Source organism: Bombus terrestris, chromosome 2 (assembly GCF_910591885.1).
Source record: "Bombus terrestris chromosome 2, iyBomTerr1.2, whole genome shotgun sequence".
NCBI classification, from domain to species: Eukaryota; Metazoa; Arthropoda; class Insecta; order Hymenoptera; family Apidae; genus Bombus; species Bombus terrestris.
The window spans coordinates 17,598,149-17,624,870 of NC_063270.1; the positions used below are offsets into that span (position 1 = coordinate 17,598,149).

General features: G+C 34.9%; 1 protein-coding gene across 16 annotated transcripts in view; it reads left to right on the plus strand.

Moving 5' to 3' along the window:
• LOC100643559 (inositol 1,4,5-trisphosphate receptor) overlaps positions 1 to 26,722 on the plus strand; it is a 49,896-nt gene that overhangs the window by 13,470 nt on the left and 9,704 nt on the right. For 6 of the 16 annotated variants that reach the window (XM_048413724.1, XM_048413718.1, XM_048413743.1 and 3 more), the window contains 25 exons: positions 368 to 570; positions 14,707 to 14,777; positions 14,942 to 15,054; positions 15,186 to 15,272; positions 17,532 to 18,026; positions 18,521 to 18,659; positions 18,849 to 19,060; positions 19,406 to 19,732; positions 20,049 to 20,195; positions 20,278 to 20,579; positions 20,650 to 20,764; positions 20,853 to 21,028; positions 21,107 to 21,262; positions 21,354 to 21,504; positions 21,589 to 21,736; positions 22,067 to 22,093; positions 22,436 to 22,775; positions 22,846 to 23,011; positions 23,095 to 23,314; positions 23,478 to 24,016; positions 24,110 to 24,225; positions 24,303 to 24,438; positions 24,516 to 24,773; positions 25,357 to 25,371; positions 26,007 to 26,084. In XM_048413724.1, coding sequence (XP_048269681.1) covers positions 473 to 570; positions 14,707 to 14,777; positions 14,942 to 15,054; positions 15,186 to 15,272; positions 17,532 to 18,026; positions 18,521 to 18,659; positions 18,849 to 19,060; positions 19,406 to 19,732; positions 20,049 to 20,195; positions 20,278 to 20,579; positions 20,650 to 20,764; positions 20,853 to 21,028; positions 21,107 to 21,262; positions 21,354 to 21,504; positions 21,589 to 21,736; positions 22,067 to 22,093; positions 22,436 to 22,775; positions 22,846 to 23,011; positions 23,095 to 23,314; positions 23,478 to 24,016; positions 24,110 to 24,225; positions 24,303 to 24,438; positions 24,516 to 24,773; positions 25,357 to 25,371; positions 26,007 to 26,084 — 4,632 coding nt within the window. In that variant the 5' untranslated portion in view covers positions 368 to 472. The remainder of the gene's footprint in view (positions 1 to 367; positions 571 to 14,706; positions 14,778 to 14,941; positions 15,055 to 15,185; positions 15,273 to 17,531; positions 18,027 to 18,520; positions 18,660 to 18,848; positions 19,061 to 19,405; positions 19,733 to 20,048; positions 20,196 to 20,277; positions 20,580 to 20,649; positions 20,765 to 20,852; positions 21,029 to 21,106; positions 21,263 to 21,353; positions 21,505 to 21,588; positions 21,737 to 22,066; positions 22,094 to 22,435; positions 22,776 to 22,845; positions 23,012 to 23,094; positions 23,315 to 23,477; positions 24,017 to 24,109; positions 24,226 to 24,302; positions 24,439 to 24,515; positions 24,774 to 25,356; positions 25,372 to 26,006; positions 26,085 to 26,722) is intronic. The other 10 variants (XM_048413759.1, XM_048413767.1, XM_048413779.1 and 7 more) reach the window with 6 other exon arrangements.

Sequence of the window (26,722 nt, forward strand, 5' to 3'; positions counted from 1 at the left end):
GGTTCTGCTGTTCCATTTATAAGTAGACTGTGGATATTTATGCAAATTTATATTTTTATAAACACGACCAGAAGAATATACCTGGTGGAATATACCTAATTAATACTTAGGCACGGATTTTCTTTCATTTATATCGGGTGTTATATTTTGCACAGCTTGTACATATATTTTCGCATATTACGCGCGTTCTCTGATTTTTCGCAGCCATAAATTTCCCATAAATGCATGAAAATTCACAGTCCACTACTTTGCGACTCTCGTAAATCTTGAACCCTTTATTCGATCTTGAATAAAGAAACACTCTCGTGAAGCATCCGGTGCTCCGTTTGCCATCGACGAACAGTAAAGATAATTTTTACCCCCGTAGGTGTAGCCATGAATAATTCACTCGGCTAAGAGGTTGAATTTCTACGACTTTGGGGCAGCGAGAGAGAAAGAAAGAGCGAGAGACTCCGAACACAACAGCATCAAGATGGGCGAGATCCTCGGCTCCGCGAGTTTCCTGCATCTGGGCGACATCGTCAGCCTATACGCCGAAGGCAACGTATCCGGCTTTCTTTCCACCCTCGGGTAAGTTGAATATTCATTAAATCGTACCGACTAATTAGCATAGTTCCGCCGTCGCAAAGCTTCGTTCTAACGCTTCGTTACTTCGTGATAAAGAACTTGTACCCTGTTTTCTTTCTTTAAGAAGAAGCCCTGGCGCGAGTTGCCAGAGAAGTAACAGGGGATTTACTAATAATTAATAAGTCAAGTTTCTCCCGAGAAGTTTCTATTTAACTTCTAATAACGGAAAATGGGGACACGGCTTTAGGCTACGTCGATCTACGAACATTTCTGGAATCGAATCTTCAAATTTGATCCAGGAATCAAGCTCGAACCTCTAAATTCGATACTTTTAATTTTTAATCTCCGGAGATTTCAAATTCGAATAATTTTCAAATTGGCGTTACTTATATATATCTCGAAGCATCGGAACAAGCCGAATTCTCAATATTTTTGATGCGAGTAAAATTAGATCCTCGATCTTTCTCGACCATTTCGAAGCCACGTATCAACGGCAACAATTAATTCTGCTTATAAAACAATGTTTTTACGAAATCGTTAAATCAACACGGTACTCCATAAGTTTCATAATTCGCGTTTTAAACGAAAATCAATCAGGTGAAAACGTTGTTCATGTAATAATACGATTTTAGATTCGGACGATTTACGAACGCTTTCGGGATGGAACATTTAATCGGGCGGGTCAAAGTGTGTACGATAAGAGATTTTCTAGTTTAATGTGATATTTTCTGTGTTTTCAGTCGGCTAAGTTTTGGCGGAAGGCAGGGAGCAGAGTAATTTTTCTGAAAATTATGGCGATTATTATAATAGGAATGACGCTGTAGAAAATAGGTCGAGGAGTATGTAGAGATATTTTTGAAGGATTAGAGAAGTCTTTGGAATTTGATTGGAATGCATGAAGAGTCTAGATAGAGGCAATAGTAGTTTGGGTACTCGTAGAAGAGAAGATGAAAGGAAAGGATTCCTTTGTCTGAAGTCTGCTAGTTGGGTTCGTCGATAAGGCTTTGCTCAGCAGATCGTGCTTTAGGCGTAGAGTTGTTTGGATCTGCAGCAGACTTTTCTGCTGGTAGCTATTAGTGAAATTAGTGAAAATTGTGCCAGATATATATTCTGAATGCTTCAAAATTGCTAACAAATTATAATCGTCATTCAACGAATGAATTTATTCGACATATAAACAAAACTAAATGAAATATAGCATTTCGATAAAACTTCTATATTTTTTCAATAAAGTGATCTGTTGGCAAAGTCATATTAAACGTCAGTTATATTAAACGAAAATATATGCAAAAGCTTCAGGCAGCTTTCATCGTCACAGATATATTTATTCAGATAAAGTACACATTTCATTTACTTTCTGATAGAAGACAGATTGACCTTGGCCATTACATAATACGCATTTCACCAAGTTGAAGATTACATTTTTTCGAGGATTTATCAAGCCCCTGATACTCTTCTTCGCGTTCTTTAGATACGAATCATATTCTGGAGAATACTATTCCCATTAGCGTTTTCTGATCTCGAATACTTATCTCGGTGTCACCATTTTACGCTCGATAATTCATTTCCTTATTCGCGCGACATTCCGTCTTCGCGTAGAAGGGGTAGGGACCAGGTTATTTCAATAATCTTAATGCACACGCTATATATATTCTGAACTCTTTCTCGCGATTAGCATCCGAAACGATTAGATATTCCAAGACAAACATTGGTATCTTGTTCTTTGAAATATTTCTACGTGGTGATTCAAGAAATTCCTAGCTTCATATGCATTGGTATTAAATTTTATGCATTCTACTAGGATGTATCTTTTGGCGTATAAGAAATAATAGAAATTTATTCAGTATTTATATCTGAACTTTGTGAAATTGTATGGCCATTTGGCTAATCTTAGAGAATGTTTTCCTTGTTATTTAAACCGTTTCTATGATCATTTTTTCATATTGGCAAAGTTGAGATTATTTCGTAATAGATTTAAAATGATTGTGATACTCTAATAAAATTGTCAATTATCTGAACATTATTTTTTATTCATTTTTACTTTGAGATTGACAAGATAAGAAAGCCTGCTAGCTTCATGTAGTCAAAGATTCCAAATTTTAGCGATTTAAGCGAAAGGTTTACCGTAACGCTAAAAAACATTTCAATTTCTCCAATTCTCATGGAATCTCAGTAAAAACCAAATAACGTTGAAAAGGATATAATATCAGGCATTTATATCGAAATAAACGTCACAAGTAAATTCTCAGGATTTTCCATAATCTCCATAATCACAACAAAAAAAGAAAAAAGAAAAAACAGACTTAGAAAAGGTGAATCGACTTAACAATGCCGACAAAATATTACAAATGATATGTTGGATGAACACAATATCGTCCATTAATAGATTCAGGAAAATCTGGTATATGTTTACAGGTAAACTATTTTACTCCGTGTTACTTTTCCCCGATAATGGTTTAAAGATGCAGATTAACATCAATATGCAGAGATACCCTTTGAAAAGTCTGCGCAGTCGGGTACACGATAGGCGGGGTCGATTACAAAGAGATCGCCTTATTACCTGCTCGTATCGACTCGATCCTATCTTTGTGCTGGCACGAAGCAGCAGCGCGCGGATAATACACGCGGGCAAAGAATAGCACGTGTTCTCCCTGAGTCGAGGGGGAGAATTTATTCGACGGTAGCAGATGTTCTCTGGGTAGCCTGGGATTTATTTGTAAGCTGATTAAATAACTTCCCTTCGCGGACAAGTTGTTGAAACATCGACAAATATCGAAAACGTTTCGAAAGATAAACATCGCGATATCGTGGAATTCTCGTTCTGAAACTTGTGCATGGAAACAGAAGCCAAAAGGAAAATCTGTCATCGATTTCCGCGTTTTTTCCGCTGCAAAACGTCGAGAAGAGCAGATACATTGGACAGTCTGAGATTTATTCGATAGCTGGTTAAATAACTTTCTTTCTTTTGTCGACGAGCTGTTGGAACGGCGACAAGCATTGAAAACATTCTGAAAAGCAAGTGTCGTAATATCGTGGAATTACCGTTTTGAAATTTCTGGTTGGAAATGGGAATCACTCGATGGCGTTTGGTTTAAATAGAAAAGAAAAACTGGAAGGAAAAGGCACTTGAAATATAAGAAAGTAAAGAGACTGTTGAATTTTATATCGAAGTGAAAGGTCGCTTTGAAATATTTATTTACGAGTTGGAATAATGGACTCGCTGAATTTCCAGAATTCTAATTTTATGTCTCGTTTAAATAAAATTTCATTTCCGACTATAATAACGTAGATTCTGTTTTGATCGATTAATTATACTGACGACCATTATACATACGTAGTAATTTCCAAAATCGACTTGTGTTATCGTTTTACATTAATTTGTAATATATGTTTTCTTTTCGATTGAGTCTTGTTCGAGCGTAGAATTACGTACGCAAATACCTGTCGCTTTTTATACCGGAACCGGTCTTCAACCAGTGAAAATTGCCTATAATCATTGCTCCGATTAGCGGTGCAAGGCGACACGGAAAAAAGACGTATTTCACAGAGACCTGCTGTCTCGTGAAATCGATGCACATGCCTTTTTGATGTTCTCCTTCAAAGGGAGTTAAACCTTTTATTGCATCGACAGAGTATCCAACTGGTTGTTTAAACCTTGGTCAAAATTATTTATTCTAACGAAATTTTTGTCAGTGTCTTTTCTCTGTTATTTAGATCCTACAATTTTGCGGAACTCGGAAAGATCGAAGTATTAATAGTACCGTGTTAAACTATTCTGTTTTTAAATCATGGAAATTTTTCCCATTTGTTCCAAGGAAACTTTACTTAGCGTCTTTTATCTTCTAGTTATTGTTTCATCTCGTATCGTAGATTTCAAGCTTATTACAAAGTTAATAATTAACTATGTCAAATCACTTTCATTTTAAAATCATTATTTTGTTCTATCTTTGACAATGTGTAACACGTACAATATCATTGGCTTTCGAAGGCATTTTTATGCGTTATCCTCGCGATAATCAAATTTTATGTAATGTACTTTTTGATAAATGATCTAATGGAAGTAAATTATTTCTTTTTAAAACATTCGATACCAATCCGACAATATTAATATATCCGAAAAATGCACAAAATGTGAAATTGATCAGTTTAACGTTCGCAAGGTTCATATGTGAACCATTTTATGTTTCTCCTCTATAATTTCAGACGAATAAAGTTCTTTACCATAAACGACATTGCCAAGCTAAAAGCCACGTGAAGTGTAATGTTTATTAGTTACATTTTCCTTGTTGGATGAGAGCGGTGAAATCGCATAGACTTAGGAGAAAAACGAGGAAACTTACCTGGCTAGTAAGAAAAGGAGAAAAGAATTATACGATGATGATTTTGAGAAATTGCTTGACATTTCTCAACGTGAAAGCTGCTTGTATTTTTACATGAGTTTCGAGTAAATGTCAAATGTTAGCTTTTTGCACATTTAACAAAATGTAAGAGAAAAGAATCGTAAGAGAAATATCGCTGAAGAATTATATAAAATTTCTTACAGCAAATTTCTTACAAAGAATTTCGAAGAGAACAAAGAACGAATAGAGGAAATACGTATTTGTTTGGTATACTGAAAATTCTTCGATAGCAGAGGATTCAGTTTGTAAATGATTTTGACACGCATCATTCCAAGAGCGATTAATCGCTAAGTTCCATTTAGACTCGCCTGCCACTCGAAAAACAGGTCAGGCACACTTCGCCCACTCTACTGGCATTCACCGGCATGAATGGCCACTTAAATAAAATCTCGGCGATCGAATTCCGCGAATCTGGTTTTGCGAATGGACTTAGTTGGCGAGCAGGTCTCTGCAATACGTTATTATCTCCTTTCATAGCGTAAGCCAAAGATAACGTGCTTTCAGCTAAGTAGCTAAGACAAAGAGTATATATAATATACATATGCGTATGAATTATGACGATGGCACGTGGATTTCTTACGTTTTAGAACGTTTTTACATTGTGTTCCTTTTCAACCGTCTTAATTATCAATGTTTATGTATATACATTGAATATGAAAATAATACTTTGAATATGAAAAAAGCTAGTGTATTTCTAGAGCAAATCTAGCTCGCTTTTGATATTGTAAAAAATGTTGAAGTGATCACCACTTCTACGAAAACTCTACATCTGGTCTTTCTAGTTTTCTCAAGCGCTGAAGCCATCGACAGCATATAGACAAAAGACTAGCATGAAGGCAGACCATAAACAATAGACAGGCGACGTTGGCTACGGGGTTTTTCAGTTATAAGGTAACGCTGCTAGCGTGCGGATCTGGACCAGCTCGAATTGTATTCCTACTTATTATTACACTTCTCTATTAAATATATATATCTTGTACCTTGCACTTTATCCACGCGTTTTCTCTCTTTATACATCTAATAACCTCAACAAGAAATAATATTAGAATTATAATTCCACTTCTTTACGGTCCATGAATATAATTCTTAATGCATAATAATTGATGAATTTCTAAGTATAACGAAATTTATTACATTACTTAGTACATGTTAATATAGTACACTAAAAAGAATAATTTAAAGAATAAATAATATATTAGGATCTTATAGGTGAAATTGATAGTTTCTTGAATAAATTATGAGATGCCAGTTGAAGATAGAAGAAGAAAGACGTGGAAGAAGATAATCTCTAAATTTTGCAATATCCGTTTAGCGAGATTTTTATCAAAATATCTTATAATCATAAAATAATCTAGTACTGTAACGTTCCACGTTTATATTTATTATCCACATACATATATTCTCGTTATCGTAACCATATCCATGAATCCGAGATATCTTTATTTTGATAAAATACAGGTCCATTAATAAAAAATATTGGGCTAATAAATAATGTGAAAATCACATTTCTTTTCCTATCCCTTCCTCTGTAACTCTTAATTATACTAACGTACATTCATGAATCATAACGTAAGCGTTAGTAAGCACACGATATCGTAGCAGTATACTTCTTCAAAAAATTCAATAAAGCATACGATAATCGAATCTCTCGACCGTTGTCACTGTATCTATGATAGAAATTTCTAAAGACAGGGTGCAAGGTATTTGATGATCTTTGGATGATATTGCGCTATTGTTCGATTAATGCCAATATACGGAGATAATAGTTGATCGCAGCTCGTCAAGCTAAATCCCTGACCCGGTGAATGGAGTATATCTACTAATTCCTGTTTTCTGCCAGCATCTTGATTATACGGCCACTTGTCATTTGCCATAACAGTGCACTCGCTGTCTGTGTTCGGTGCGAATGAAAGGGATGTAATTAACGTTTGCAACAACGCGTTCATCCTATCAGCTTCTTAGCTCCTAGGTTACAAGATACTTCGAAAAGTCACCATTCCTTTATATCTATTTACTATAAATTTATTGTGCATACATTTTTCTTTCTTCTCGATCGTTCTACATTTACATTTAGGCAAAAGAATATACTCTTTCTTGAAGAAGTTCTCTTGCATAATTCAATTATCTGTTCCATTATCCTCGATTTGAATTTACCCCTTGGAATCACAGTGATATAGCAGTAAAGGATGAATATATCGAAAGGGTAAATAATTATGCCAATTTTTTTATTCGAAATAGAAAATGAGACTTTAAAAATCAGTAAGAAGCAAATATTGCTAATGGATCCTGACCAAGTAATAGCTTTAACTCATAGGAAAAATCACTAGTCTTCCAAGGCTATAACAATAACAATTTTATAAATAAGTTTCTACGTCATATAAAGTCGGAATCACTTTGTAACAAACACTGGATTAATAATATTAGTGATTTAATTTGTAATTTTTTAAATAATAGATGCTGTTTGTACAATAAAAATCTATATCCTTCGTCAGTTTTAGGGTTCATTAATATTAGTTAACAAATGATCGCGCAACAAGGTTTAGAAAAGTTTCGCGATGCTTATCGCCTTAAAGCAATATCAGTGTTCGAATGATCGTCACGACCGTCGATTTATTGTTATTTTTTCTTTCTGAAGATCTTTTAAGTGTTTCATACGTCGAGTACACAATCGTTTTGCGTCAATGCTTAATTAAGCGCGAGATTAGATTGCCAGCGATATCCAACTCTTAATCACCTCTCTCATCGATAGAAGCTTTACTCTGACGTTATTCAACCCCTAAATCACTACACGAGTCGTTCACACACCAAAGTGGTTAACACCGTTTTTTTCAAATCTTTGAAATTTCTGTGCCAAAATATTTGACTGGCGCTTATCTCGTATAATTTCGAATAATCGATTTCGCAGCTCGTACACGTACCTTTTTCTTCCACCGCTAGAGAAACGCTCGTACGGTTACCAATTTTGAACGATCGTCGACGAAGTTATTAATAAAATTATCGAGGGCGTGGGACGTGGTGATTTATTGATCAGCAGGAAGTGCACGGTACGCAGTCGAAAGCACATACCGTGCATTCCTGCAGGTATCCTAGAAATCCATTATTACGTGGCAACATCTCGGTTTCTCGGCTTTCGATTTGCCATCTCTTCGATATTACTCGATAGACGTAAAGAACGAACACCGACGAACCGCGCGCGTGGACGAACGTGTGTGACGAAGTTAGGTTTCTAAGCGTGTGAAGGCTTTTTAAATGAGATAATGCGCAATGCATGTATACGTTCTTGGGTTAAAACCGCCTTCAGTTCTGCTTCTAATGGTCTAACAGTAGCAACCATGGGCTATATGCGGTAACGTGGCTAACTCAATCACGGTTATGCATGTACGATGGACACGACATTGTAGGTGACACGATATCGGCTTTCGTGGCCGAACCGTTTCCTCAGTTATGTGTATTATAGGCAACCCCTGCGAAAATTTGCATCGTGTGTCTACGTTGTCTTTCTTGTTCGCTGACCCGATAGCTTTGACTCGCGCGTCTCTCTTTAGAACGCCTCTTCGATCGATCGTATTGCATTCATTGCTGAAAGAGCGACGTGCATCGCTACTCGAATATTAATTTGCTTTGTTCCTGGTGAGATTTTTTTCTCATTTTTCTCCTATGCTCATGAAAGTGTATCTTCATTCGTTGTATTGGTAATGGCATTTCGATGGCAATGTAAATTGAATCGAGATTGTTGAATGTATAGAGACATTTTCGAATAAGATCGGTTTGCTCTCGTCTTTTCAATGGATCCCTTTTCTTCGTACACTGGTGAAGATATGCCGACGAACATCTTCGGTTGAATCGGCTAGAACTGAAATATAGTTTCAATTGCAAACATATCGGATTGATGTACGAATTGTTATTGTTATTTATTCAATTCTTGTCTTTCGGCTTTGAATGGCTTCCGGTAGCCAACCTTAGAAAAATACCCAGCCTGTGAATTATTATCAGTGAACGTGGATGGTAGAACTAAAATATAGTTTCAGTTGCAAACATATAACAAACCTGGTATTGATTTACATTGTGTTTTGGCTAAATATTTTTTCTTTACGCGTTGGCGAAGATTCGGGACTTTCGATAGACGTCTTAAGTGAAGTTGAGTCAATTCGATTTATAGATTAATCTGTGAATTATTACTCGAAACGTAGGACAGAAATATGGTTCCGATAACAAACGTACCACGAATCCGACGTTTATTCGCCTGTTTTATTAGGCGAAATTATTTGCACATCGAATAGCATAGAAGATATTTCGACGAATATTTTGACTTGACCCGACATCATTCAGTTTATGGAGAATCCACGGATCATTAATAGGAAACGTGAGCGACAGAGTCGAGATGTGGTTTCGATTACAGATGTATCGCGTTCGAGTATTCGTGGTTACACGCCAGGTGCTGGCACACGTTGTTTCTCACTGTTTGCCGATCAGAATCCACGTGCAAGCCCGATTTATCGTCTGAGTGATTTTAGCCGTGCAATATCGGATCATTGTCTATGCATGCCTCGATATACATAAAGAGGCACTCGACGTAACATGTCGATCTTTTATGATTTATAGCAATGCAGCATACCGAGTGTCACTTTTTTTTTCGTTTTTAACGAGAGTGAAATATAATTTCGAATCTTCACTTTGTTGTTTGCCTTGGATGTTACATCGCGCGGACAATTGATTTGTAGCTAGTGGCGAGTTTCACGTTTTTCACACTTTGAACATTTGTCACAGCCGGTAGATGCTACCAGTAGTTTCCTGCTATTTTAGATCTCTTTGATTTATGATATCGAGAATATTTATCGTCAGATGATGATTTATTTTATAAGACGCATGTCGCACGATAGCAAATCGTTTCTGACTGGGAACTTTATTATTTTTCATTCGTGACTAATTGAAATTTACATACACCGTTCTAAGATAAACGAGCAGAATTCTTACTTTCTGTAATCATAGTAATTAATAGCGTAATAAAAATTGATTTACAATCTAATAAAATAATACAGAATAGGTCAAGATTATATCACCGCTTATAAACGGCAAACATATTTACATTCTTTTTATCGAATATAGCGAAGTGACATTATCAATAATATAATAGATTCAGAAATAATAAAAAATATACAGAATAAATAAATTCGATAAAAAGATACAGAAATAAAGCGATGTAGGTAAAACAAATATCATTTAAATAATTTTTTTTATTTAAAATAATTTTTCTAATATCTTCCTAATGAAACAAAATAAGGAAACAGCTATATTATAATATTATAAAATCTAAAGACATTCAATGATTAATACATCAAAATAAGAATATATTTCACGCGAAACGAACGGTTTTATCTTATACGAACCTTGTCAGCCTTTGCGGCTACGTTCTATAGGGAACGCATTAGCCTTCGAGGTAGTTAAAAGAGCTTACGTTTGCGGATGAAAGAAGCCTAAATGCAATCTCGTTAGCAAACTATGTATTCTATTAGTGACGAACAACAAGCGATGTGGTTAGTTACGGATAGCCAAGCTGACACTGAAAGGGATGTAATCAACCCTCCTCGTAACAACTTTCTTCTGTCAACCATAAAAGCGGCCTTTGTAATTAATCGTTATTTGGACAGGAAACGTAATTTTTTCCCTTGATGTTTTACAGTAACCGTTCACCGTGGAATCCAACGTTTCAGTGCTTCGTTGATGCAAGATTCCGCGATCAATATGTACCTTCGTTTCTGTTCAGCTTGTAAACGCGCTTTTGTCATGGTAAAATAATGCTCGATTCCGTTTTCATTCTCTGGTCGAATCTATTCTTGCCTATCTGTATTTTCCGTGACAGACTATGCTCAAATAGGTATACGGTCTTTACTGTCAACGTGAAAAATGTATTTTTAGTTAGAAATAAGAAAATTGGATTTATCGAAAGGATAATATTTTTTAAGATCTTTCCCAAGTCGGTTATTTCATTGGGATTTTTTAAATTCGGACATTAATTTGAATTGAATTCACTACGGTAATTCGTTAATTTTTTTGTACGTAAATCAGGTGGTTGATGTAATTGTAGGGAAAATCTGTTAGATCTCTTTCCTTCAACTTTTTCCTTTTATTTGGAAATATTTTAAACATCCGACTTAGAGGCCGCTTTTACAGTGAGTCGTTCAGAAGTGTGCTGGAATCTTTCCAAATCTTTTGAAAGTTCAAAACAATAAAAAGTTAGACTTGCATATGAATGACCTAGTTTACTCGCAGACTATGGAGAAGTGTGTTTGTCTAGCGAATGGCACGTATTATTCGAAAGTTACCGAAGAAGGAAAACTAAAACGTAAAATAAATATCCCCCTGTTCTAACAATTTTTCCTGCAAAAATATTTATTTGGGACAACTTTAAAAAAGGTTCTAAAAAAAAGGAAACATACTTGTTAGCTACGTTCCGCGATGTGCAATTAAAACGCTATAAAATTATTTTCTCTTTTTCTATATTAATCCCAACACCGCATCATTTAAAGGAGAAATATTATATTCAGGATATTATTTTACTTTAAATTGCACCAAATTTCAACTTCAAAAATAAAAGCTTATTGATTTGCAATTATTTGATGACACTCCATTTTATATAAAACTTCTACTGCTTTCGTACATTCCATTTTTGTCATCGTGTATTACGTTTCTTCGTGCAGAGTGATTTATGGCTATTTTGGTCTACACAGCCATCGCATATCACCATTCACTGTTGGAAAAGTTTTCTGATCTTTTCAGGAAAGGAACAACGGTGTAATTTGTTAGACTTTAAACGTTTCACCCCGCCGCTGCAAGTGCAGTTGTTTCAACACGCGAAAGCATCGTACGATGGCAACGATACGCCGATATTTCGACAGATGAAAGTTCGTCGACGCTGCGTAGCTTTAAAGCTCCCGGGCGAGACTGGGTCTGCCCCAATATCGATCTGCACGTTGCTTTCGTTCTAGCTGGACCACACTTATTTCACGACTGTCTCCTATATCATGTTGTTAACCCCGAGGCGTTGCCATCAAAAGACAATCTCGTGGTTTAGTTGCTCTAGAGCTCTCGCTACTTTGTGTCGAGTTTAAGTGAAGTTTAAATGGAGTTTAACTCAAAGAGTATCGGATATGTTGAAGTGGTCACCACTTCTAGGAAAACTCCACATTTGGTCTTTTTAGCTTTCTCAAGCGCTGAAGCCATCGACAGCATATAGACAAAAGAATAGCAGGGAGGCAGACCATAAACAGTAGACAGGCGACGTTGGCTTCGGGGTTTTCAGTTATAAAGTAACACTGCTAGCGTGCGGATCTGGACCAGCTCAAATTGCATTCCTGTATTGCACTGTTAAGTCAAATATATATTTTGTATCTTACACTTTATCCACGCGTTTTTCTCTCTTTATATACCGAATAACCTCAACAGGTTATGGGCCCAGGGCTGTAAAGTGTAAGATAGCAACGCGAAGTGAATAAATTGTCAAAGTATTGTGCTTAGTAAAGCAAGTGATAGTGATAAAATGGAATCAGCAAGTGCGAAGATCGAGATGTTACGTGGCAAAGAAAACTGGCTCCAGTGGCGTTTTGTCATGCGTACACTTTTGGGGGAAGATGACGACCTGATCAACGTGTGTGAAGGGAATCTCTGTCACCCAGGTAACAGTGCGGAGAAAGAAATCGCCCGTAAAAGATTTTTGAAGGCAGATCGGCTAGCAAGAAAATTAATTGTGACCTCAGTAGGAAGGAAACCGTTGGATCATCTTTTATGTTGCACAACAGCACATGAAATGTGGAAAAAATTGAATACAGTATATGACATGAAGTCGGATGAGAATCTAAGTATGGTCCAGAAGCAGTTCTTCAATTTTAAATGGGAAGAATCTGAAAATGTATCTTACAACTTATCAAAGTTGGAATTGATAGCGGCGAAGATGAAAGCTCTTGGGAGTGAAATTGGCGAGAAAATGCTGATAACATGCATTTTATCGATGTTACCGAACAAATTTGACCATTTTTACAATGCGTGGGATTCGGTGAAAGAAGAAAAGAAGACCTTAGACAGGCTTAGTACCAGGCTGATGGCGGAAGAAATCAGATGGAAGAAAGACGACCAGGAAACATCGGTGGCGCTGGTAACAAAAGGCAACAATTATAAAAGGAAACAGCAGAAGCAGTCAAGCAAACGCGAATACGAGAAACAAAGACCAAGCTGTTTCAACTGTGGAAAAGTTGGCCATCTAAAGAAGGATTGCTTTAGATGCTTTACGTGCAAAAGGAAAGGCCACACCAGCAAAAATTGCTTCAAAAATAAGAAAGGAAACAACAGCAGAGACAACCAAGAACCCAGAAATGAAAATCGAGATCACAGCGGAATTGGTCTATTAGGAAGCACCTCAACGATACAAGTGGCAAACCATGATGCTTGGATAATCGACTCAGGAGCTACGGATCACATGACAGGACGACAAGAATGGTTCAGCGTCTTCGAAAAATTCGATAACACGGTGAAGATAGAAATCGGCGATGGTACGTTCATTGATGGGTAGCATGTACAATGAACGATGTCTTGTATGTACCAGCTATTTTCCATTAGATCCGTTGCAAGAAGAGGTATAGATTTCTGTATTCTAAGGGAGGGTGTCAAAGTGACTATCACTTCTTAAAAAAAAAACTCTACATGATCTGTTTAGTCCTCTCGTGTTTTTAGTAATAAATTAATTTGAATGGAAAAGAGAAAGGCAGCTGGCAAATGTATTTGTGAAGACATTGACAAAATCAAGGTTCAGATATTTACGACAAGAGTTAGAAGAATATTAAGATATAATTGTTTGTAGGGATGTAAAGTTTTAGGGAGGGTGTTGAAGTGGTCACCACTTTTAGGAAAACTCCATATCTGGTCTTTTTAGCTTTCTCAAGCGCTGAAGCCATCGACAGCATATAGACAAAAGAATAGCAGGGAGGCAGACCATAAACAGTAGACAGGCGACGTTGGCTTCGGGGTTTTCAGTTATAAAGTAACACTGTTAGCGTGCGGATCTGGACCAGCTCAAATTGTATTCCTGTATTGCACTGTTAAGTCAAATATATACTTTGTATCTTACGCTTTATACACGCGTTTTTCTCTCTTTATATACTGAATAACCTCAACAGAATAGGATACTGTTTTTATAATATTTATTCAGAAACGAATCCTAAGCTTTACAGTAGATTATTTGATACGAAATAAGAGGAAAGTAGTTTAACATAAACTGAAATATGGAGAGATTGTAAGATCTTTAAACAGGAATGAGAGCTTTAACTTATTAACGTATTGTCCATGCAACGTTCGATTCGCAATTTCTTTTAATCAAATTAAATTATCGAATTTTGTCGTTTCAAATTGCTACTGTAAAAGGAAATTCTAAAAATTTCTTTAATAGTTTTTTCGTCATTTCACCTAGATCCTGTAATTTTTTATACGTCGCAGATCTCTGTTGTCAGTTTCTGAAAAATGTGTATCACTCTCATGTACCTATATCTTCTTACGCTTCAATAAAATCAAATATGAATCAATAAAGTCAGATTCAATAGTCATATTTAACGCGCTATTTCATTACTTTTAACCTTTAATCGATGGAATTTAATACCAAGTTGGTTCTTTAACACGACTACGCGGATTTTTCAAATAAATGCAAAGAAAATTTAATATCTACACAGATTCTTTCACTTTAATTATTTTCTAGGTTGGTGGACGATAGATGCGTGGTATGTCCCGAGGCTGGAGATTTGTCGAATCCACCCAAGAAGTTCCGAGGTAAACCAGCAAAAATTATCATCGATGATTATCGTAGAAATAAAAGATCAGTCAGTAACTTAATCGATCGTTTCTAAAACGAGCTCTCATTGCTTTAATCAAAATTTACACCGATATGTCTTTCGTCCGATTAACGTGTCGCTGGTCTTCTGCGTAATTTTTAGATTGCCTGTTCAAAATATGCCCTATGAACCGTTACTCTGCCCAAAAACAATTTTGGAAGGCAGCAAAGCAAAGCGCTAGCGGCACCGACGCTGTGCTTTTGAAAAGATTGCACGTGAGTTTGAAAGTCTCATGAAACATTTACGCTGTTTCATTTAACAATCGAAGCGTGAATTAATGAATTAATTATACTTTATATTGTTAAATGAAGCATATTAATCCTGATTAACGTGGATCAATTTCTAGCACGCCGCCGAGATAGAAAAGAAACAAAACGAGACTGAAAACAAGAAACTGCTTGGCAGCGTGGTCTCCTACGGTAATGTCGTACAGGTGAGAAAGAATCAAAGCTACCATGTTTTGTTTCTCTAATATTTCTCTGTATTTTTACATTGTCCCCGTTATACAAACTAAATCAATTTACCTTGCGCTACACGCTTCAAAAGCCCAGCTTTTGCTTTAGAACTCAAGGACAGAATTCTCTTTTATACGGACGCTTCACTTACCATTTCTATACTAATGAAAAATATTAAATAATACCTTTTGAATGAAACGACCCGATAATACCCTGTTTCTTTCCCTTTAACCCTCTCAGAATTAACTGAATAACACGCTCCAAGGTAGCTTTTACAAAGACTGTGTTGTGGGCTGTTATATTCTTCCGTCGCGAAGATTTATAGGGACACAAGATCTCATTATAAATGGAGCTATATATCCTACATAATACATTATGGTCAACCTACCTTTTTCACAATTTAAGCGATTTACCGTCCGTGGTATTATTTTACAAAGTTCATTGCGAGAAGAAGAAGAAGAATGTATCGCGGAACAGTTAATGTAAAATTTCAATCCTTTCCCCTTACGTTTTGTATTTTTCACGCTTAATTCATTTTCTTCAAATTTGCCTGCATTATACTCCTATTATTCTATTATAGCATTTAAACACACAATGATTTTTTGTCGAAAGAAAAATAAGTCTAAAAGAAATAAATGCAAAATCTCGAGCTTTCTCTCTACATTTTCGTTCTTCGTGCTTGACCTATTTCTTTTATTACGCTCCGTGTTATTATGTTATTGCGTTCAGTGTTGAAAAAAGACAATTAATTTAATTCCAACTCATTTCCTGAAATTTTTATTCTCCGTGTTTAATCAATTTCCTTCGAATTTAAACGTACTATACCTGCTCCGTATTATTATACTTTATTGTTAATGTATTCTGTTAGTATATTTTCTGTTAGTATATTTTAAGAAAAATTCGCCTTTATAAGGCGTTAATGTAAAATTTCACATCTCATTATACATTCTTTTTCAAATTTCAGCGTATCGTACTCCATACTATCGTATTATCGTTTTCATTATTAAACGAAAAATACACCACGAAAGTGTTAGCATAAATGCTCACTACCTTACTTCTTTTTATTTCTTATTATCAAATATCATAGGCTAATGATATTTCGCCATTTTCCTTCTGCATGTTGTCGACTTATCGCAAAAAAGAAAAAAAAGAACAACACGAACCGATAACCAGTCGCCAATTAACAGAATTAGCTTCCTTTCGTGATATCCGTGTCGCATGAAACTATCGCGGAAAGCATCGTCAAGATGCAGTGCATTATCTAAACACTGAATTTCGTCTTGGCTTTCAACTCGCGATTGCGTGTTGTTTTAAGTGTATGATCGAATTATTAATCCCATTCGCGGTGCTTTTAGCGTCAACAACTAGGGGGAACAACGTTACATAGGCGAAGTGATGGTCGCTAAATGTATTATACGTGGAGGCGAAATATATCGTCTCCTGGCGTGCGAGCGAGTGTCTATGAACGTCGTTAGACGTCTACTTAACGTGATGCAATAACGTATAACATCGGGTCTTTGTCGATCTATCGAGCTGCTTTATTCCTTCCATGTGTGGGAATTATGATAGACTTGAAAGTTAATATACCAGCCAGTGTGATTGACGTCCTGCTTCTTATTTTAGCGCTCCGTGCTTCATTTTCATTCTTTTTTCTTCTGTGGATCGAACGATAATAGAATTTTACTCTTGCCTTTCGATAGCTTCTATTTCGATCAATTGCTATATTACTAGGTAATAGTAGAATACTCTGGTATGATTACCTGAAAATTGTATGTCACTACAGTTATGGAAAAAATATTCTAGCTTAAAATATTTATGTAATCGTTTTAAATAATAATATTCTAGATTCTGTGTGATAATGTAGCGAATAATTGCACTCAACTATCATTTTGATATCCATAAAATTTCTATAGCTAGAAAATTCTATTTTGCCATTACTACGTAATTTTAAATAATACTTTTCTGAATCCTAAATAACAATAATAAATAAATAATCGTTCAGTGCTGTTTCGAAATAAGCTTTCGAAATATTTCAAATTTTCATTTATAAAATATCTCCAATACCCAATTTCCAAATTGTCCAGATTTCTATAGAAAGCGGTATTCAATTTACGATACCTTTGGAATTCCAAATAATAACGTTGAAAATTCTGCAAATAATAATTCTGTATTACATAAATATTATTCCTTTAAATATAGCAGTATCCTTTATAGATCGAAGTACGTCTCTCTTCTAGTTATTGCATCTGAAATCCAATAAATTCCTGACGGTGAACAAGAGACTTCCGGCTCTACTCGAGAAGAACGCGATGAGGGTGTACCTGGACGCGAACGGAAACGAGGGCTCCTGGCTCTACATAATGCCTTTCTATAAACTGCGTAGCGATGGTGACAGCGTAGTCGTCGGTGACAAAGTGATTTTGGAACCAGTGAACGCCGGAAGACAAGGTCTGCATGTGGCCGCCAATTACGAATTGAGCGACAATCCCGGTTGCAAGGAAGTGAATGTAGTGAATGCGGCTACGTCCTGGAAAGTAACGTTATTTATGGAGCATAGGGAGAACCAAGAGGAGATTTTAAAGGGTGGCGATGTCGTTCGTCTGTTTCACGCGGAACAAGAGAAGTTTCTTACGATGGACGAGTACAAGAAGAAGCAACACGTATTTCTCAGGACTACTGGTAGGACTAGCGCCACTGCAGCTACGAGCAGTAAAGCTCTGTGGGAGGTTGAGGTAAGAAAATTATCGTCTGATTAATATTATGTGTTCAAGGAACCTAGCGTATAAATCCTTGGTGCTCGGTACTTACATATTGTTAGTATTGGACGGCCTTCAATTGGCGTGGCGAGTGGTAGATCTTGGAATAAATAAAGAATTAATAAATTATTTATTAAGAAATCAAAATAAACGTACAAGAAATTACCGGCATAGGAATTAATAAGCAAGAAACTAATTAGTAAATAGTAAGCTTGAATAACAACTGATCTTACCTCGTAACGAATGCATTGATGATTTGAATACATTGACGATTTGATCTATGCTACAACATGTCAGGGTTAGATTCTTTGATATCTTATTGTTAGTTTACTTAATAATAATATTATTTCTGCTACCGATGATTCGAAAGGTATAGAAATATAGTAATAATGGAAGATTATTTATTATCAAAGAGTATATGTATATAATATTGACAGGTTCTCAAGCATTTTAATAATCTTTTTCTATAGGTCGTTCAGCACGATCCTTGCAGGGGAGGAGCAGGTCATTGGAACTCCCTGTTCCGATTCAAACATTTGGCGACGGGACAATATTTGGCCGCAGAAATTGACACCGATGAACCACGTGAGACCACAAAAGGCAAGCGTGGTAAGATAGATATTTATGTGTAAAATAGAATCGACGACAGTCTTCAGGGAATGTATACATAAAGTTATTACATTTTCCCGCATGTTGTAATAGTAGAGAAGCCCTGCACAGCTATACAATAAACGTTTATAACATACGTGGTTCATACAGTTCTAAATATAATCGTGATATAGATCGTGTGGTTTATAGATCCACCTGGTCCAGTATATAGATTAGTATCAGTACCACACAGTAACGAAATAAGTTCCTTATTCGAATTGGATCCGACTACATTAACGAGAGGCGACAGTTTGGTCCCACAATCATCGTTCGTCAGGTTACATCATATATGTACGAACACCTGGGTTCACTCAACCAGTGTACCAATCGATAAAGATGACGAAAAACCTGTTATGTCAAAGGTACTTTTAAATAAAACTGATTGCAATGTATACACTGTCAATTAAAAGTTTAAAATAACGTTCTGAGTTATCATATATTATGCTAATTACGTTATTAATGGGAAGTTAATGTTACAGATATTAATGATAATTTTCCGTACTTGTTAAATTTTATATTTTGGACTAAAGAATTTCCTAAACCAATGAAATTTTCACCTGACTTTTCTTTCTTTAATTCTTGAATTACGTGATACACGTATTGATTCTAAAATTTTGGTCAACAGTGTATACATATAATGCAATCTGTCCTATTTTCCATTCTTCTAAAAAAAAAATCGCTTGTCTAAATTGTAACGATATCGTAAGGTGGGTTGTGCAATCAATAAAGAAGATAAAGAGGCGTTTGCACTGAGGTCAGTGTCACCAGTCGAGGTGCGAGATCTCGATTTCGCGAATGACGCATGCAAAGTATTAGCGTCAATTAGTGGTAAACTGGAAAAGGGTACGATCTCGCACAATGAAAGAAGAGCCGTGACAAGTTTATTGCAGGATATAGTATATTTTATAGCTGGCTTAGAGAACGAGCAGAATAAATCCGAAGCTTTAGATTTAATCGTTACCAATGCTGTCAGGGACCGGCAAAAGTTATTGCGAGAGCAATACATACTTGGTCAATTATTTAAGATACTTCAGGTAAAATTGTTAAATATTGTTAAATCTGCTTCCTTTGTTATTTAAAATCTCCTATCTAATTTTTTTTTCTCAAGATATATTTAAGTATTTGAAATTTTCCGCGTTTTTTACTTTTCCAGTTAGATAAAAGTTATATTACCCGTTTTGTTACGAAATAACTAAATATTTTCAATTGAGTTGAAGATGACGCGAAAGGAAACGATAAAACTTCAATTTTCTTCGCTTCAAAGATGGTAGATAGGGCATTTTAACGAAGGAGGATAGTATGAATATTGTAATTTTTGGACGCGTAACTCTTCTAAAGTTTTCTTTGTAGGCTCCATTCTTAGAGTCTGCGGAAGGTGAGGGACCATTTCTTAGAATAGAAGAATTGAATGATCCACGACACGCGCCGTACAAATATATGTTTCGTTTATGTTATCGAATACTTAGATTATCTCAGCAAGATTATCGGAAAAACCAGGTATAGTATATTTAGATGTGATCTCACGTTTAGTTATGCATGTCTATTTGAGATACATTAATTAATGTACCTCATAACGCAGGAATATATCGCGAAACACTTTGCTTTCATGCAAAAACAAATTGGATACGATATTTTGGCGGAAGATACTATCACCGCGTTGTTACACAATAATAGGAAATTATTAGAAAAACATATCACGGCAGCGGAAATTGAAACTTTCGTGGGACTAGTGAGAAAAAATATGCACAATTGGGAGTCCAGATTTCTGGATTATTTATCGGATTTATGTATTTCTAACAGAAAAGCGATTGCCGTAACGCAAGAATTAATTTGTAAAAGCGTACTAAGCGAAAAGAATAAAGATATATTGTTAGAAACTAGGTAAGGTAGACTTGGTGCGTTAACAGTCGTGATTTCGTCTATATCGATTCCATGTAATAAGTTTTTTCAGGATGACGAAAACTCAGGTTGAAGTGGAAGAGTTAGACGAGAAACAGGAGAATGATGAACCACGAATAACTGTGATGGAGGAGTATGAAGTTTTTCTTATATGGAATAATGGGATGGTTAGTATCGTTGTATAAGTTGTATATTTATTTTTATATAGATATAAAGTCTATTCAAAGTATTTAAAACGTTTAATAATCTATATAGAAGACAATGTCTTTAAACGAGTTATCAAGAGCAGCAAAGATAGGCAACGTTCAAGACGCGGCCATATTAGACTATTATAGACATCAATTAAATCTCTTCAGCAATATGTGTCTAAATAGACAGTATTTAGCGTTAAATAACTTATCACCACATTTGGACATCGGTCTTATACTCAAGTAGGTCCAGATAAAATATCTTGTGATTATTATTTAATTTATTATCTGATGTAAAAATCGTTTCAACGAAATATTCAGGTGTATGGAGGACGAAACGGTGCCATATGAATTACGCGCCTCATTTTGTCGACTTATGTTACATCTTCACGTTGACAGAGATCCGCAAGAGCAAGTGACACCAGTTAAATACGCCCGACTTTGGTCTGAAATTCCTTCGAAAATGAGCATTAATGAGTACGTGAATAGAATGAAGAATTATGCGCATACGTAATATGCGAATGTATAATATTTTGAAACATTTATGAAATGTATTGTCTGCTTTTAGTTACGATGCAAACAGGATGCGGGATCAAAATAAGGAAGGCGTGCGCGCCAAGTTTAGCGCAACTATAATGTTTGTGGAAGATTATTTGTGTAATGTTGTGGCAAAGATGTGGTCTTTTGCGGATCAAGAACAGAATAAACTTACGTTCGAAGTAAAACATTTGAAAAAATATATCGAACATATTTTATTCGCAAAATAATCATTATCGTTTAATGTTACTTTAATAATGTTTTAGGTCGTCAAATTGGCACGCGATTTAATTTATTTCGGGTTCTATAGCTTCAGCGATCTTTTGAGACTAACGAAAACATTGCTCAGTATTTTAGACTGTATCTCAGAAAACGATGTAGCCGATGGAAAAATTCCAACTGGTGACATTGACTGTAAGTGTTTAAAAAATTATTTTTTATTTACTCGACTCACGATTAACAACGCTTGAACATAATGTTCCTTGTACAGTATTATTACTTCCTGATAATTGTGTCCTTTTTGTACACCATAGAACCAACCACTGTATCTCTTCCGTTGACACTATGTAAATGTTTAGTACAAAATAAGTAATTCATATTTTTATTTATTTCAATCCTCCAATATCAGTATCCTTTGACACAAACTAAAAAAATAATATATTAAACAAATACATATACTGAACACGCACAAATTCTAATATATGTCATATATAATTAACTAACCAATGTTGAAAACTCCTAAAGCTGATTCTGTGGATTCTAAGGACATAGGTAATATATAACTGTGATTTAATGACGACTTGAAATAGTTACGATTCAATTCTTTTAATACAATTTTTCTTTCATGTGTGTTGTTCTATAACCTTCGTTGCATGTCTATTTGTTTTGCCCAGCAATTTCCTTTGATGTTTTCCATTTTTGTCATTTTGTATTCGTAAACATAAATATTTTTATCAATGATAATTATGATTCTGATAACGTAACTATTTGCTATATTTAATCTCCAATATCTCGCTTGAAATAATTTCTTTGCAAATTCATGTAGAAGTGATTAAAAAATTATATATTTAATGAATTAAGAACAGGTCTAAAATTGCTTGTAACATTTATTAGCGGAAGGTGGAGTATTGAGATGTATTGGAGATATGGGCGCAGTAATGACGAGCTTAACACTGGGTCCAGCTGGTCAAGTATTGGCAGGCAGTTCATCTCCTAGACCAAAGCCACTTTTGAAAAAAGAATATCCCCTAGTAATGGACACAAAGCTGAAAATAATAGAAATTTTACAATTCATACTCGATGTTAGATTGGACTACAGGATTTCTTGTTTGCTGAGCATCTTCAAGCAAGAGTTTGATGAAACTGAAAGAGCTTCCGGTGACTTGAGTCTTGGTCAGAAAACTATCGATTTAGAATTAATAGGCACACAAGCAGAGGGTATATTTGGTAGCAGGTAATTTATTATTTATGTTTTTCAGTTCTTTCACTACATATTAGAATATTTCATGAATTATTCTATTTAGCGAGGAATGCGTGGCGTTGGATCTAGATGGCCAAGGTGGCCGAACATTTCTACGTGTTTTGTTACATTTGGCTATGCACGATTATCCACCGTTAGTTTCCGGAGCGTTACATTTGCTTTTCAGACACTTTAGCCAAAGACAAGAAGTTTTACAAGCATTTAAACAAGTACGTTATGCGTGAATTTATGATAGAATCATTAACAGGAGGAGAAAAGAAACAAGAAAGATTTATTAAATTATTGCGATTAGGTGCAACTTTTGGTTTCCGATAGCGACGTTGAATCCTATAAACAAATAAAATCCGACTTAGATGTTTTACGACAGTCGGTTGAGAAATCAGAACTTTGGGTTTACAAATCTAAAGCATCGGAGGAACATGGTAATAAAAAGAAGAAGAGTAAAGAGGAAGAAGATGATGGAGCTACTCCTCGAAAAGCTCCGCCTCAATTGTCTACATCGGATAAAAAAGGTATTCCTGATAATCTCACATATGGAGTAATTAAAAATGGCGTATAAGAGTATAGGAACGTAGAAATATAGAAAAAGATATTAGAAAAAGAATATAGAAATATATATAGGAATATAGGAATAAAATATATTCTTTCTGACGTAGAAATTATTTATAATTGTAGGGTCTGCGATAGATTTAGACATTGGTCCGCCATTGCACGCAGACCAAGCGGAGGAATATAAAAAGATACAGCAGATTCTAATTCGAATGAACAAGTTATGCATTCAAACGATAGGTGGTCAAATAAAACCACGAAAACACGAGCAAAGACTTTTACGTAACGTCGGAGTACATACGGTCGTCTTAGACTTGTTGCAAGTTCCGTTTGACGCGAAGGAAGACGTCAGAATGAACGAGTTGATGCGATTGGCGCACGATTTTCTACAGAACTTTTGCTTAGGAAATCAACAGAATCAAGTTCTTTTACATAAGCAATTGGATTTGTTTTTAAATCCTGGCATACGCGAAGCTCAAACAGTATGTAGCATTTTTCAAGACAATTCGACTTTGTGCAATGAAGTAAATGCCAAGGTGATACAGCATTTTGTGCATTGCATAGAAACTCATGGGAAACATGTGCAATATTTGAAATTTCTTCAAACGATAGTAAAAGCTGAGAATCAATTTATTAGGAAATGCCAGGAAATGGTAATGCAAGAAGTAAGTGGTACTCGTGTACTTGGCGAGTAAATCTTAAATTTTTAAACTTAGATTTTTCAAAAATATACGAATTAATTGCGCTTTTCGTCGTAGTTGGTTCAGGCAGGCGAAGACGTTTTGGTTTTTTATAACGATCGAGCTTCTTTCAATCATTTTGTGGAAATGATGCGATCTGAACGACATCGGATGGACGAAAGTAGTCCACTCAAGTAATTCATTTAAGAAATATAATAACGTAGTAAATTATGCGTTATATTTTATATTAATATGTATGTATATATTTTAGATACCACGTAGAATTGGTTAAATTATTAGCTTGCTGTACAATGGGTAAGAATGTTAATACGGAAATTAAATGTCACAGTCTTTTACCACTAGACGATATCGTTGTTATGGTGTCGCATTCAGATTGCATACCTGAAGTAAGTTTATCCATAATTATTTCTGGAGAAATTGTATTTGGAAAATTACAGGTAATTGTCTTAACGTTTATTTATAGGTAAAAGAAGCATATATTAATTTCTTGAATCATTGTTACATTGACACGGAAGTCGAAATGAAAGAAATTTACACGTCTAATCATATGTGGTCGTTGTTCGAAAAGTCTTTCATTGTAGATATGGGAATTATAGCAACAGCCACACACGATCGTGAACACGCTGACACAGCTCTGGAAAATTATGTGACAGGTTGCCTAATGAATATCATTACAACGTTCTTTAGCAGTCCATTTTCAGATCAAAGTACTACAGTACAGGTATTGTATTCGTCTATTTCAATAATTTTAAATGAACTTTCTGGTTTTCGTTATTTCTCGGTACTATGTTTATAAATACAATTTCAATAAAATCTAATTGGCTTAAGTGTTAAGTTGAAAGGAATTATTTATCTTTGTTAGTTACAAAACTTTTCACACGAATTTCCTAACTAATATTGGTATTTATTTGATGGCACTTTAATCTGTTAAGCACAATAATTTATTCGGATATAAGGAATTAACAAGCAAAAACACATTACTTCTTACCATATGTGTATATCATTTTAATAACAGCACAATAGCATTTCTTTTATTCTATGTTATGTTTTATCATTTTCTTACGTAAAAAAGATTTATCTGTGATTATGTCTATTTATATTACATTTCAGATTGTACAGTCAATATTTTGATTCTTTCGACTATTTGCACAATGAGATATTATATTCGTATCAAATTGATAAAATATTATTACTTTCTAATATTTCGATTCTATTTATATATAAGTATGGTTTATATAATTAATTCGCTATATACTTAGGTACTTCAAATTTAATATTTATTATGTTTCATTACTTAACTGCAGTACGTCATAATGGAGGTAATTTTTCGAAAAAGATATGGGCTGCTAGAACTAATGTAATAACATAAAAGTTATACTGTATCATAGTAAATTAAAAGTATATAGTGGTACCATGTAAAAATATCTCTAAGAAAATTGAATTTTCAAATACATATTTAAAGTATAAGCGTAATGAAATATACAGGCATATAATATATCTACAAATAACATAATCTTAACATATGAAATAATTATGAGCAAAAGCCTGTGCAATTATTCTGTCACTTAATTTATCTGGTAATTTCTTGCTTTGCATGACAAACACATTAATTTTAGGTTTATTTAGAAAAGCCAAGTACATATCACAAACTTATGGAAGCATTAGTATTTATTTATATAATTTAATTTGTTTTATTTAACGCTCTATGGTATATATATATATATTTTATTTTTTCTTTGGTACACTTGTTTGCCTATACTGGTAAGCCAGAGTAATATAAGTCGATAACTACAGCATTAATATATTTTTTGATGTGTGCTTGGTAACTGGTGATTGCATCAGCGGCATGTTCTGTGTTTTTGGCATGCAACACCTGGCCTTCTTTGACTCATCAACATTGGTTTACTGGGTCTGGGTGCTGGGTCTATATGGTGGTGGGTTGATTTACTAATAGAAACATCTCCACGAGGCTAGACTTTATTGGAGCATCAAGGAAAGTGACCGGATTACTGATACTAATGTTACTGGCTATGTGAGTACCAAAATTAAAAGAAACGCTCACTCAATTTATGAGCAATTGTAAATACACTTGCAATACTAATATGGATGCTGTTGAGATTTAAAACGAAGAAAATCATTTCTCACTATATATATATATATATATAATTCATTGAATAATATAAATTAATCTGAGAAGTTTTATCATTCGTAAACACTTTTATTGTAAATAGGCGTATCTCTTTGTAAACGAATAACAGCACGTATTAAGGGAATTTGGAAAATATAAGTACAGATATGTGCTTCATTGATGTTACAGTGGTTTTCAAATTTCTAAATTTAAATATTGTAAATAGGAACATTCTTACAATACAATTGTACTAACACATTCACTGTCTTCGCTTGCTGTATCTGTTCTTCTAACAATAAGTACTAGCCATAAATCTTTTATTTTATTTGGAGTATTCTTCTGTATCTATTCTTTTGCACTTCACGCAGCATGAATCTGTGGTTTAATACATTATATGGAACTTTTTTCTCTATTGGAGCTTGGCAATGAGTGTGTTATATTACGTACGAAAAACAATTCAAATAATAATAGTAATTTTATTATATTACGAATTTATAACGAATGCATCTTTGCTGTCTAAATTTTCAATAAAAGATGTTTTA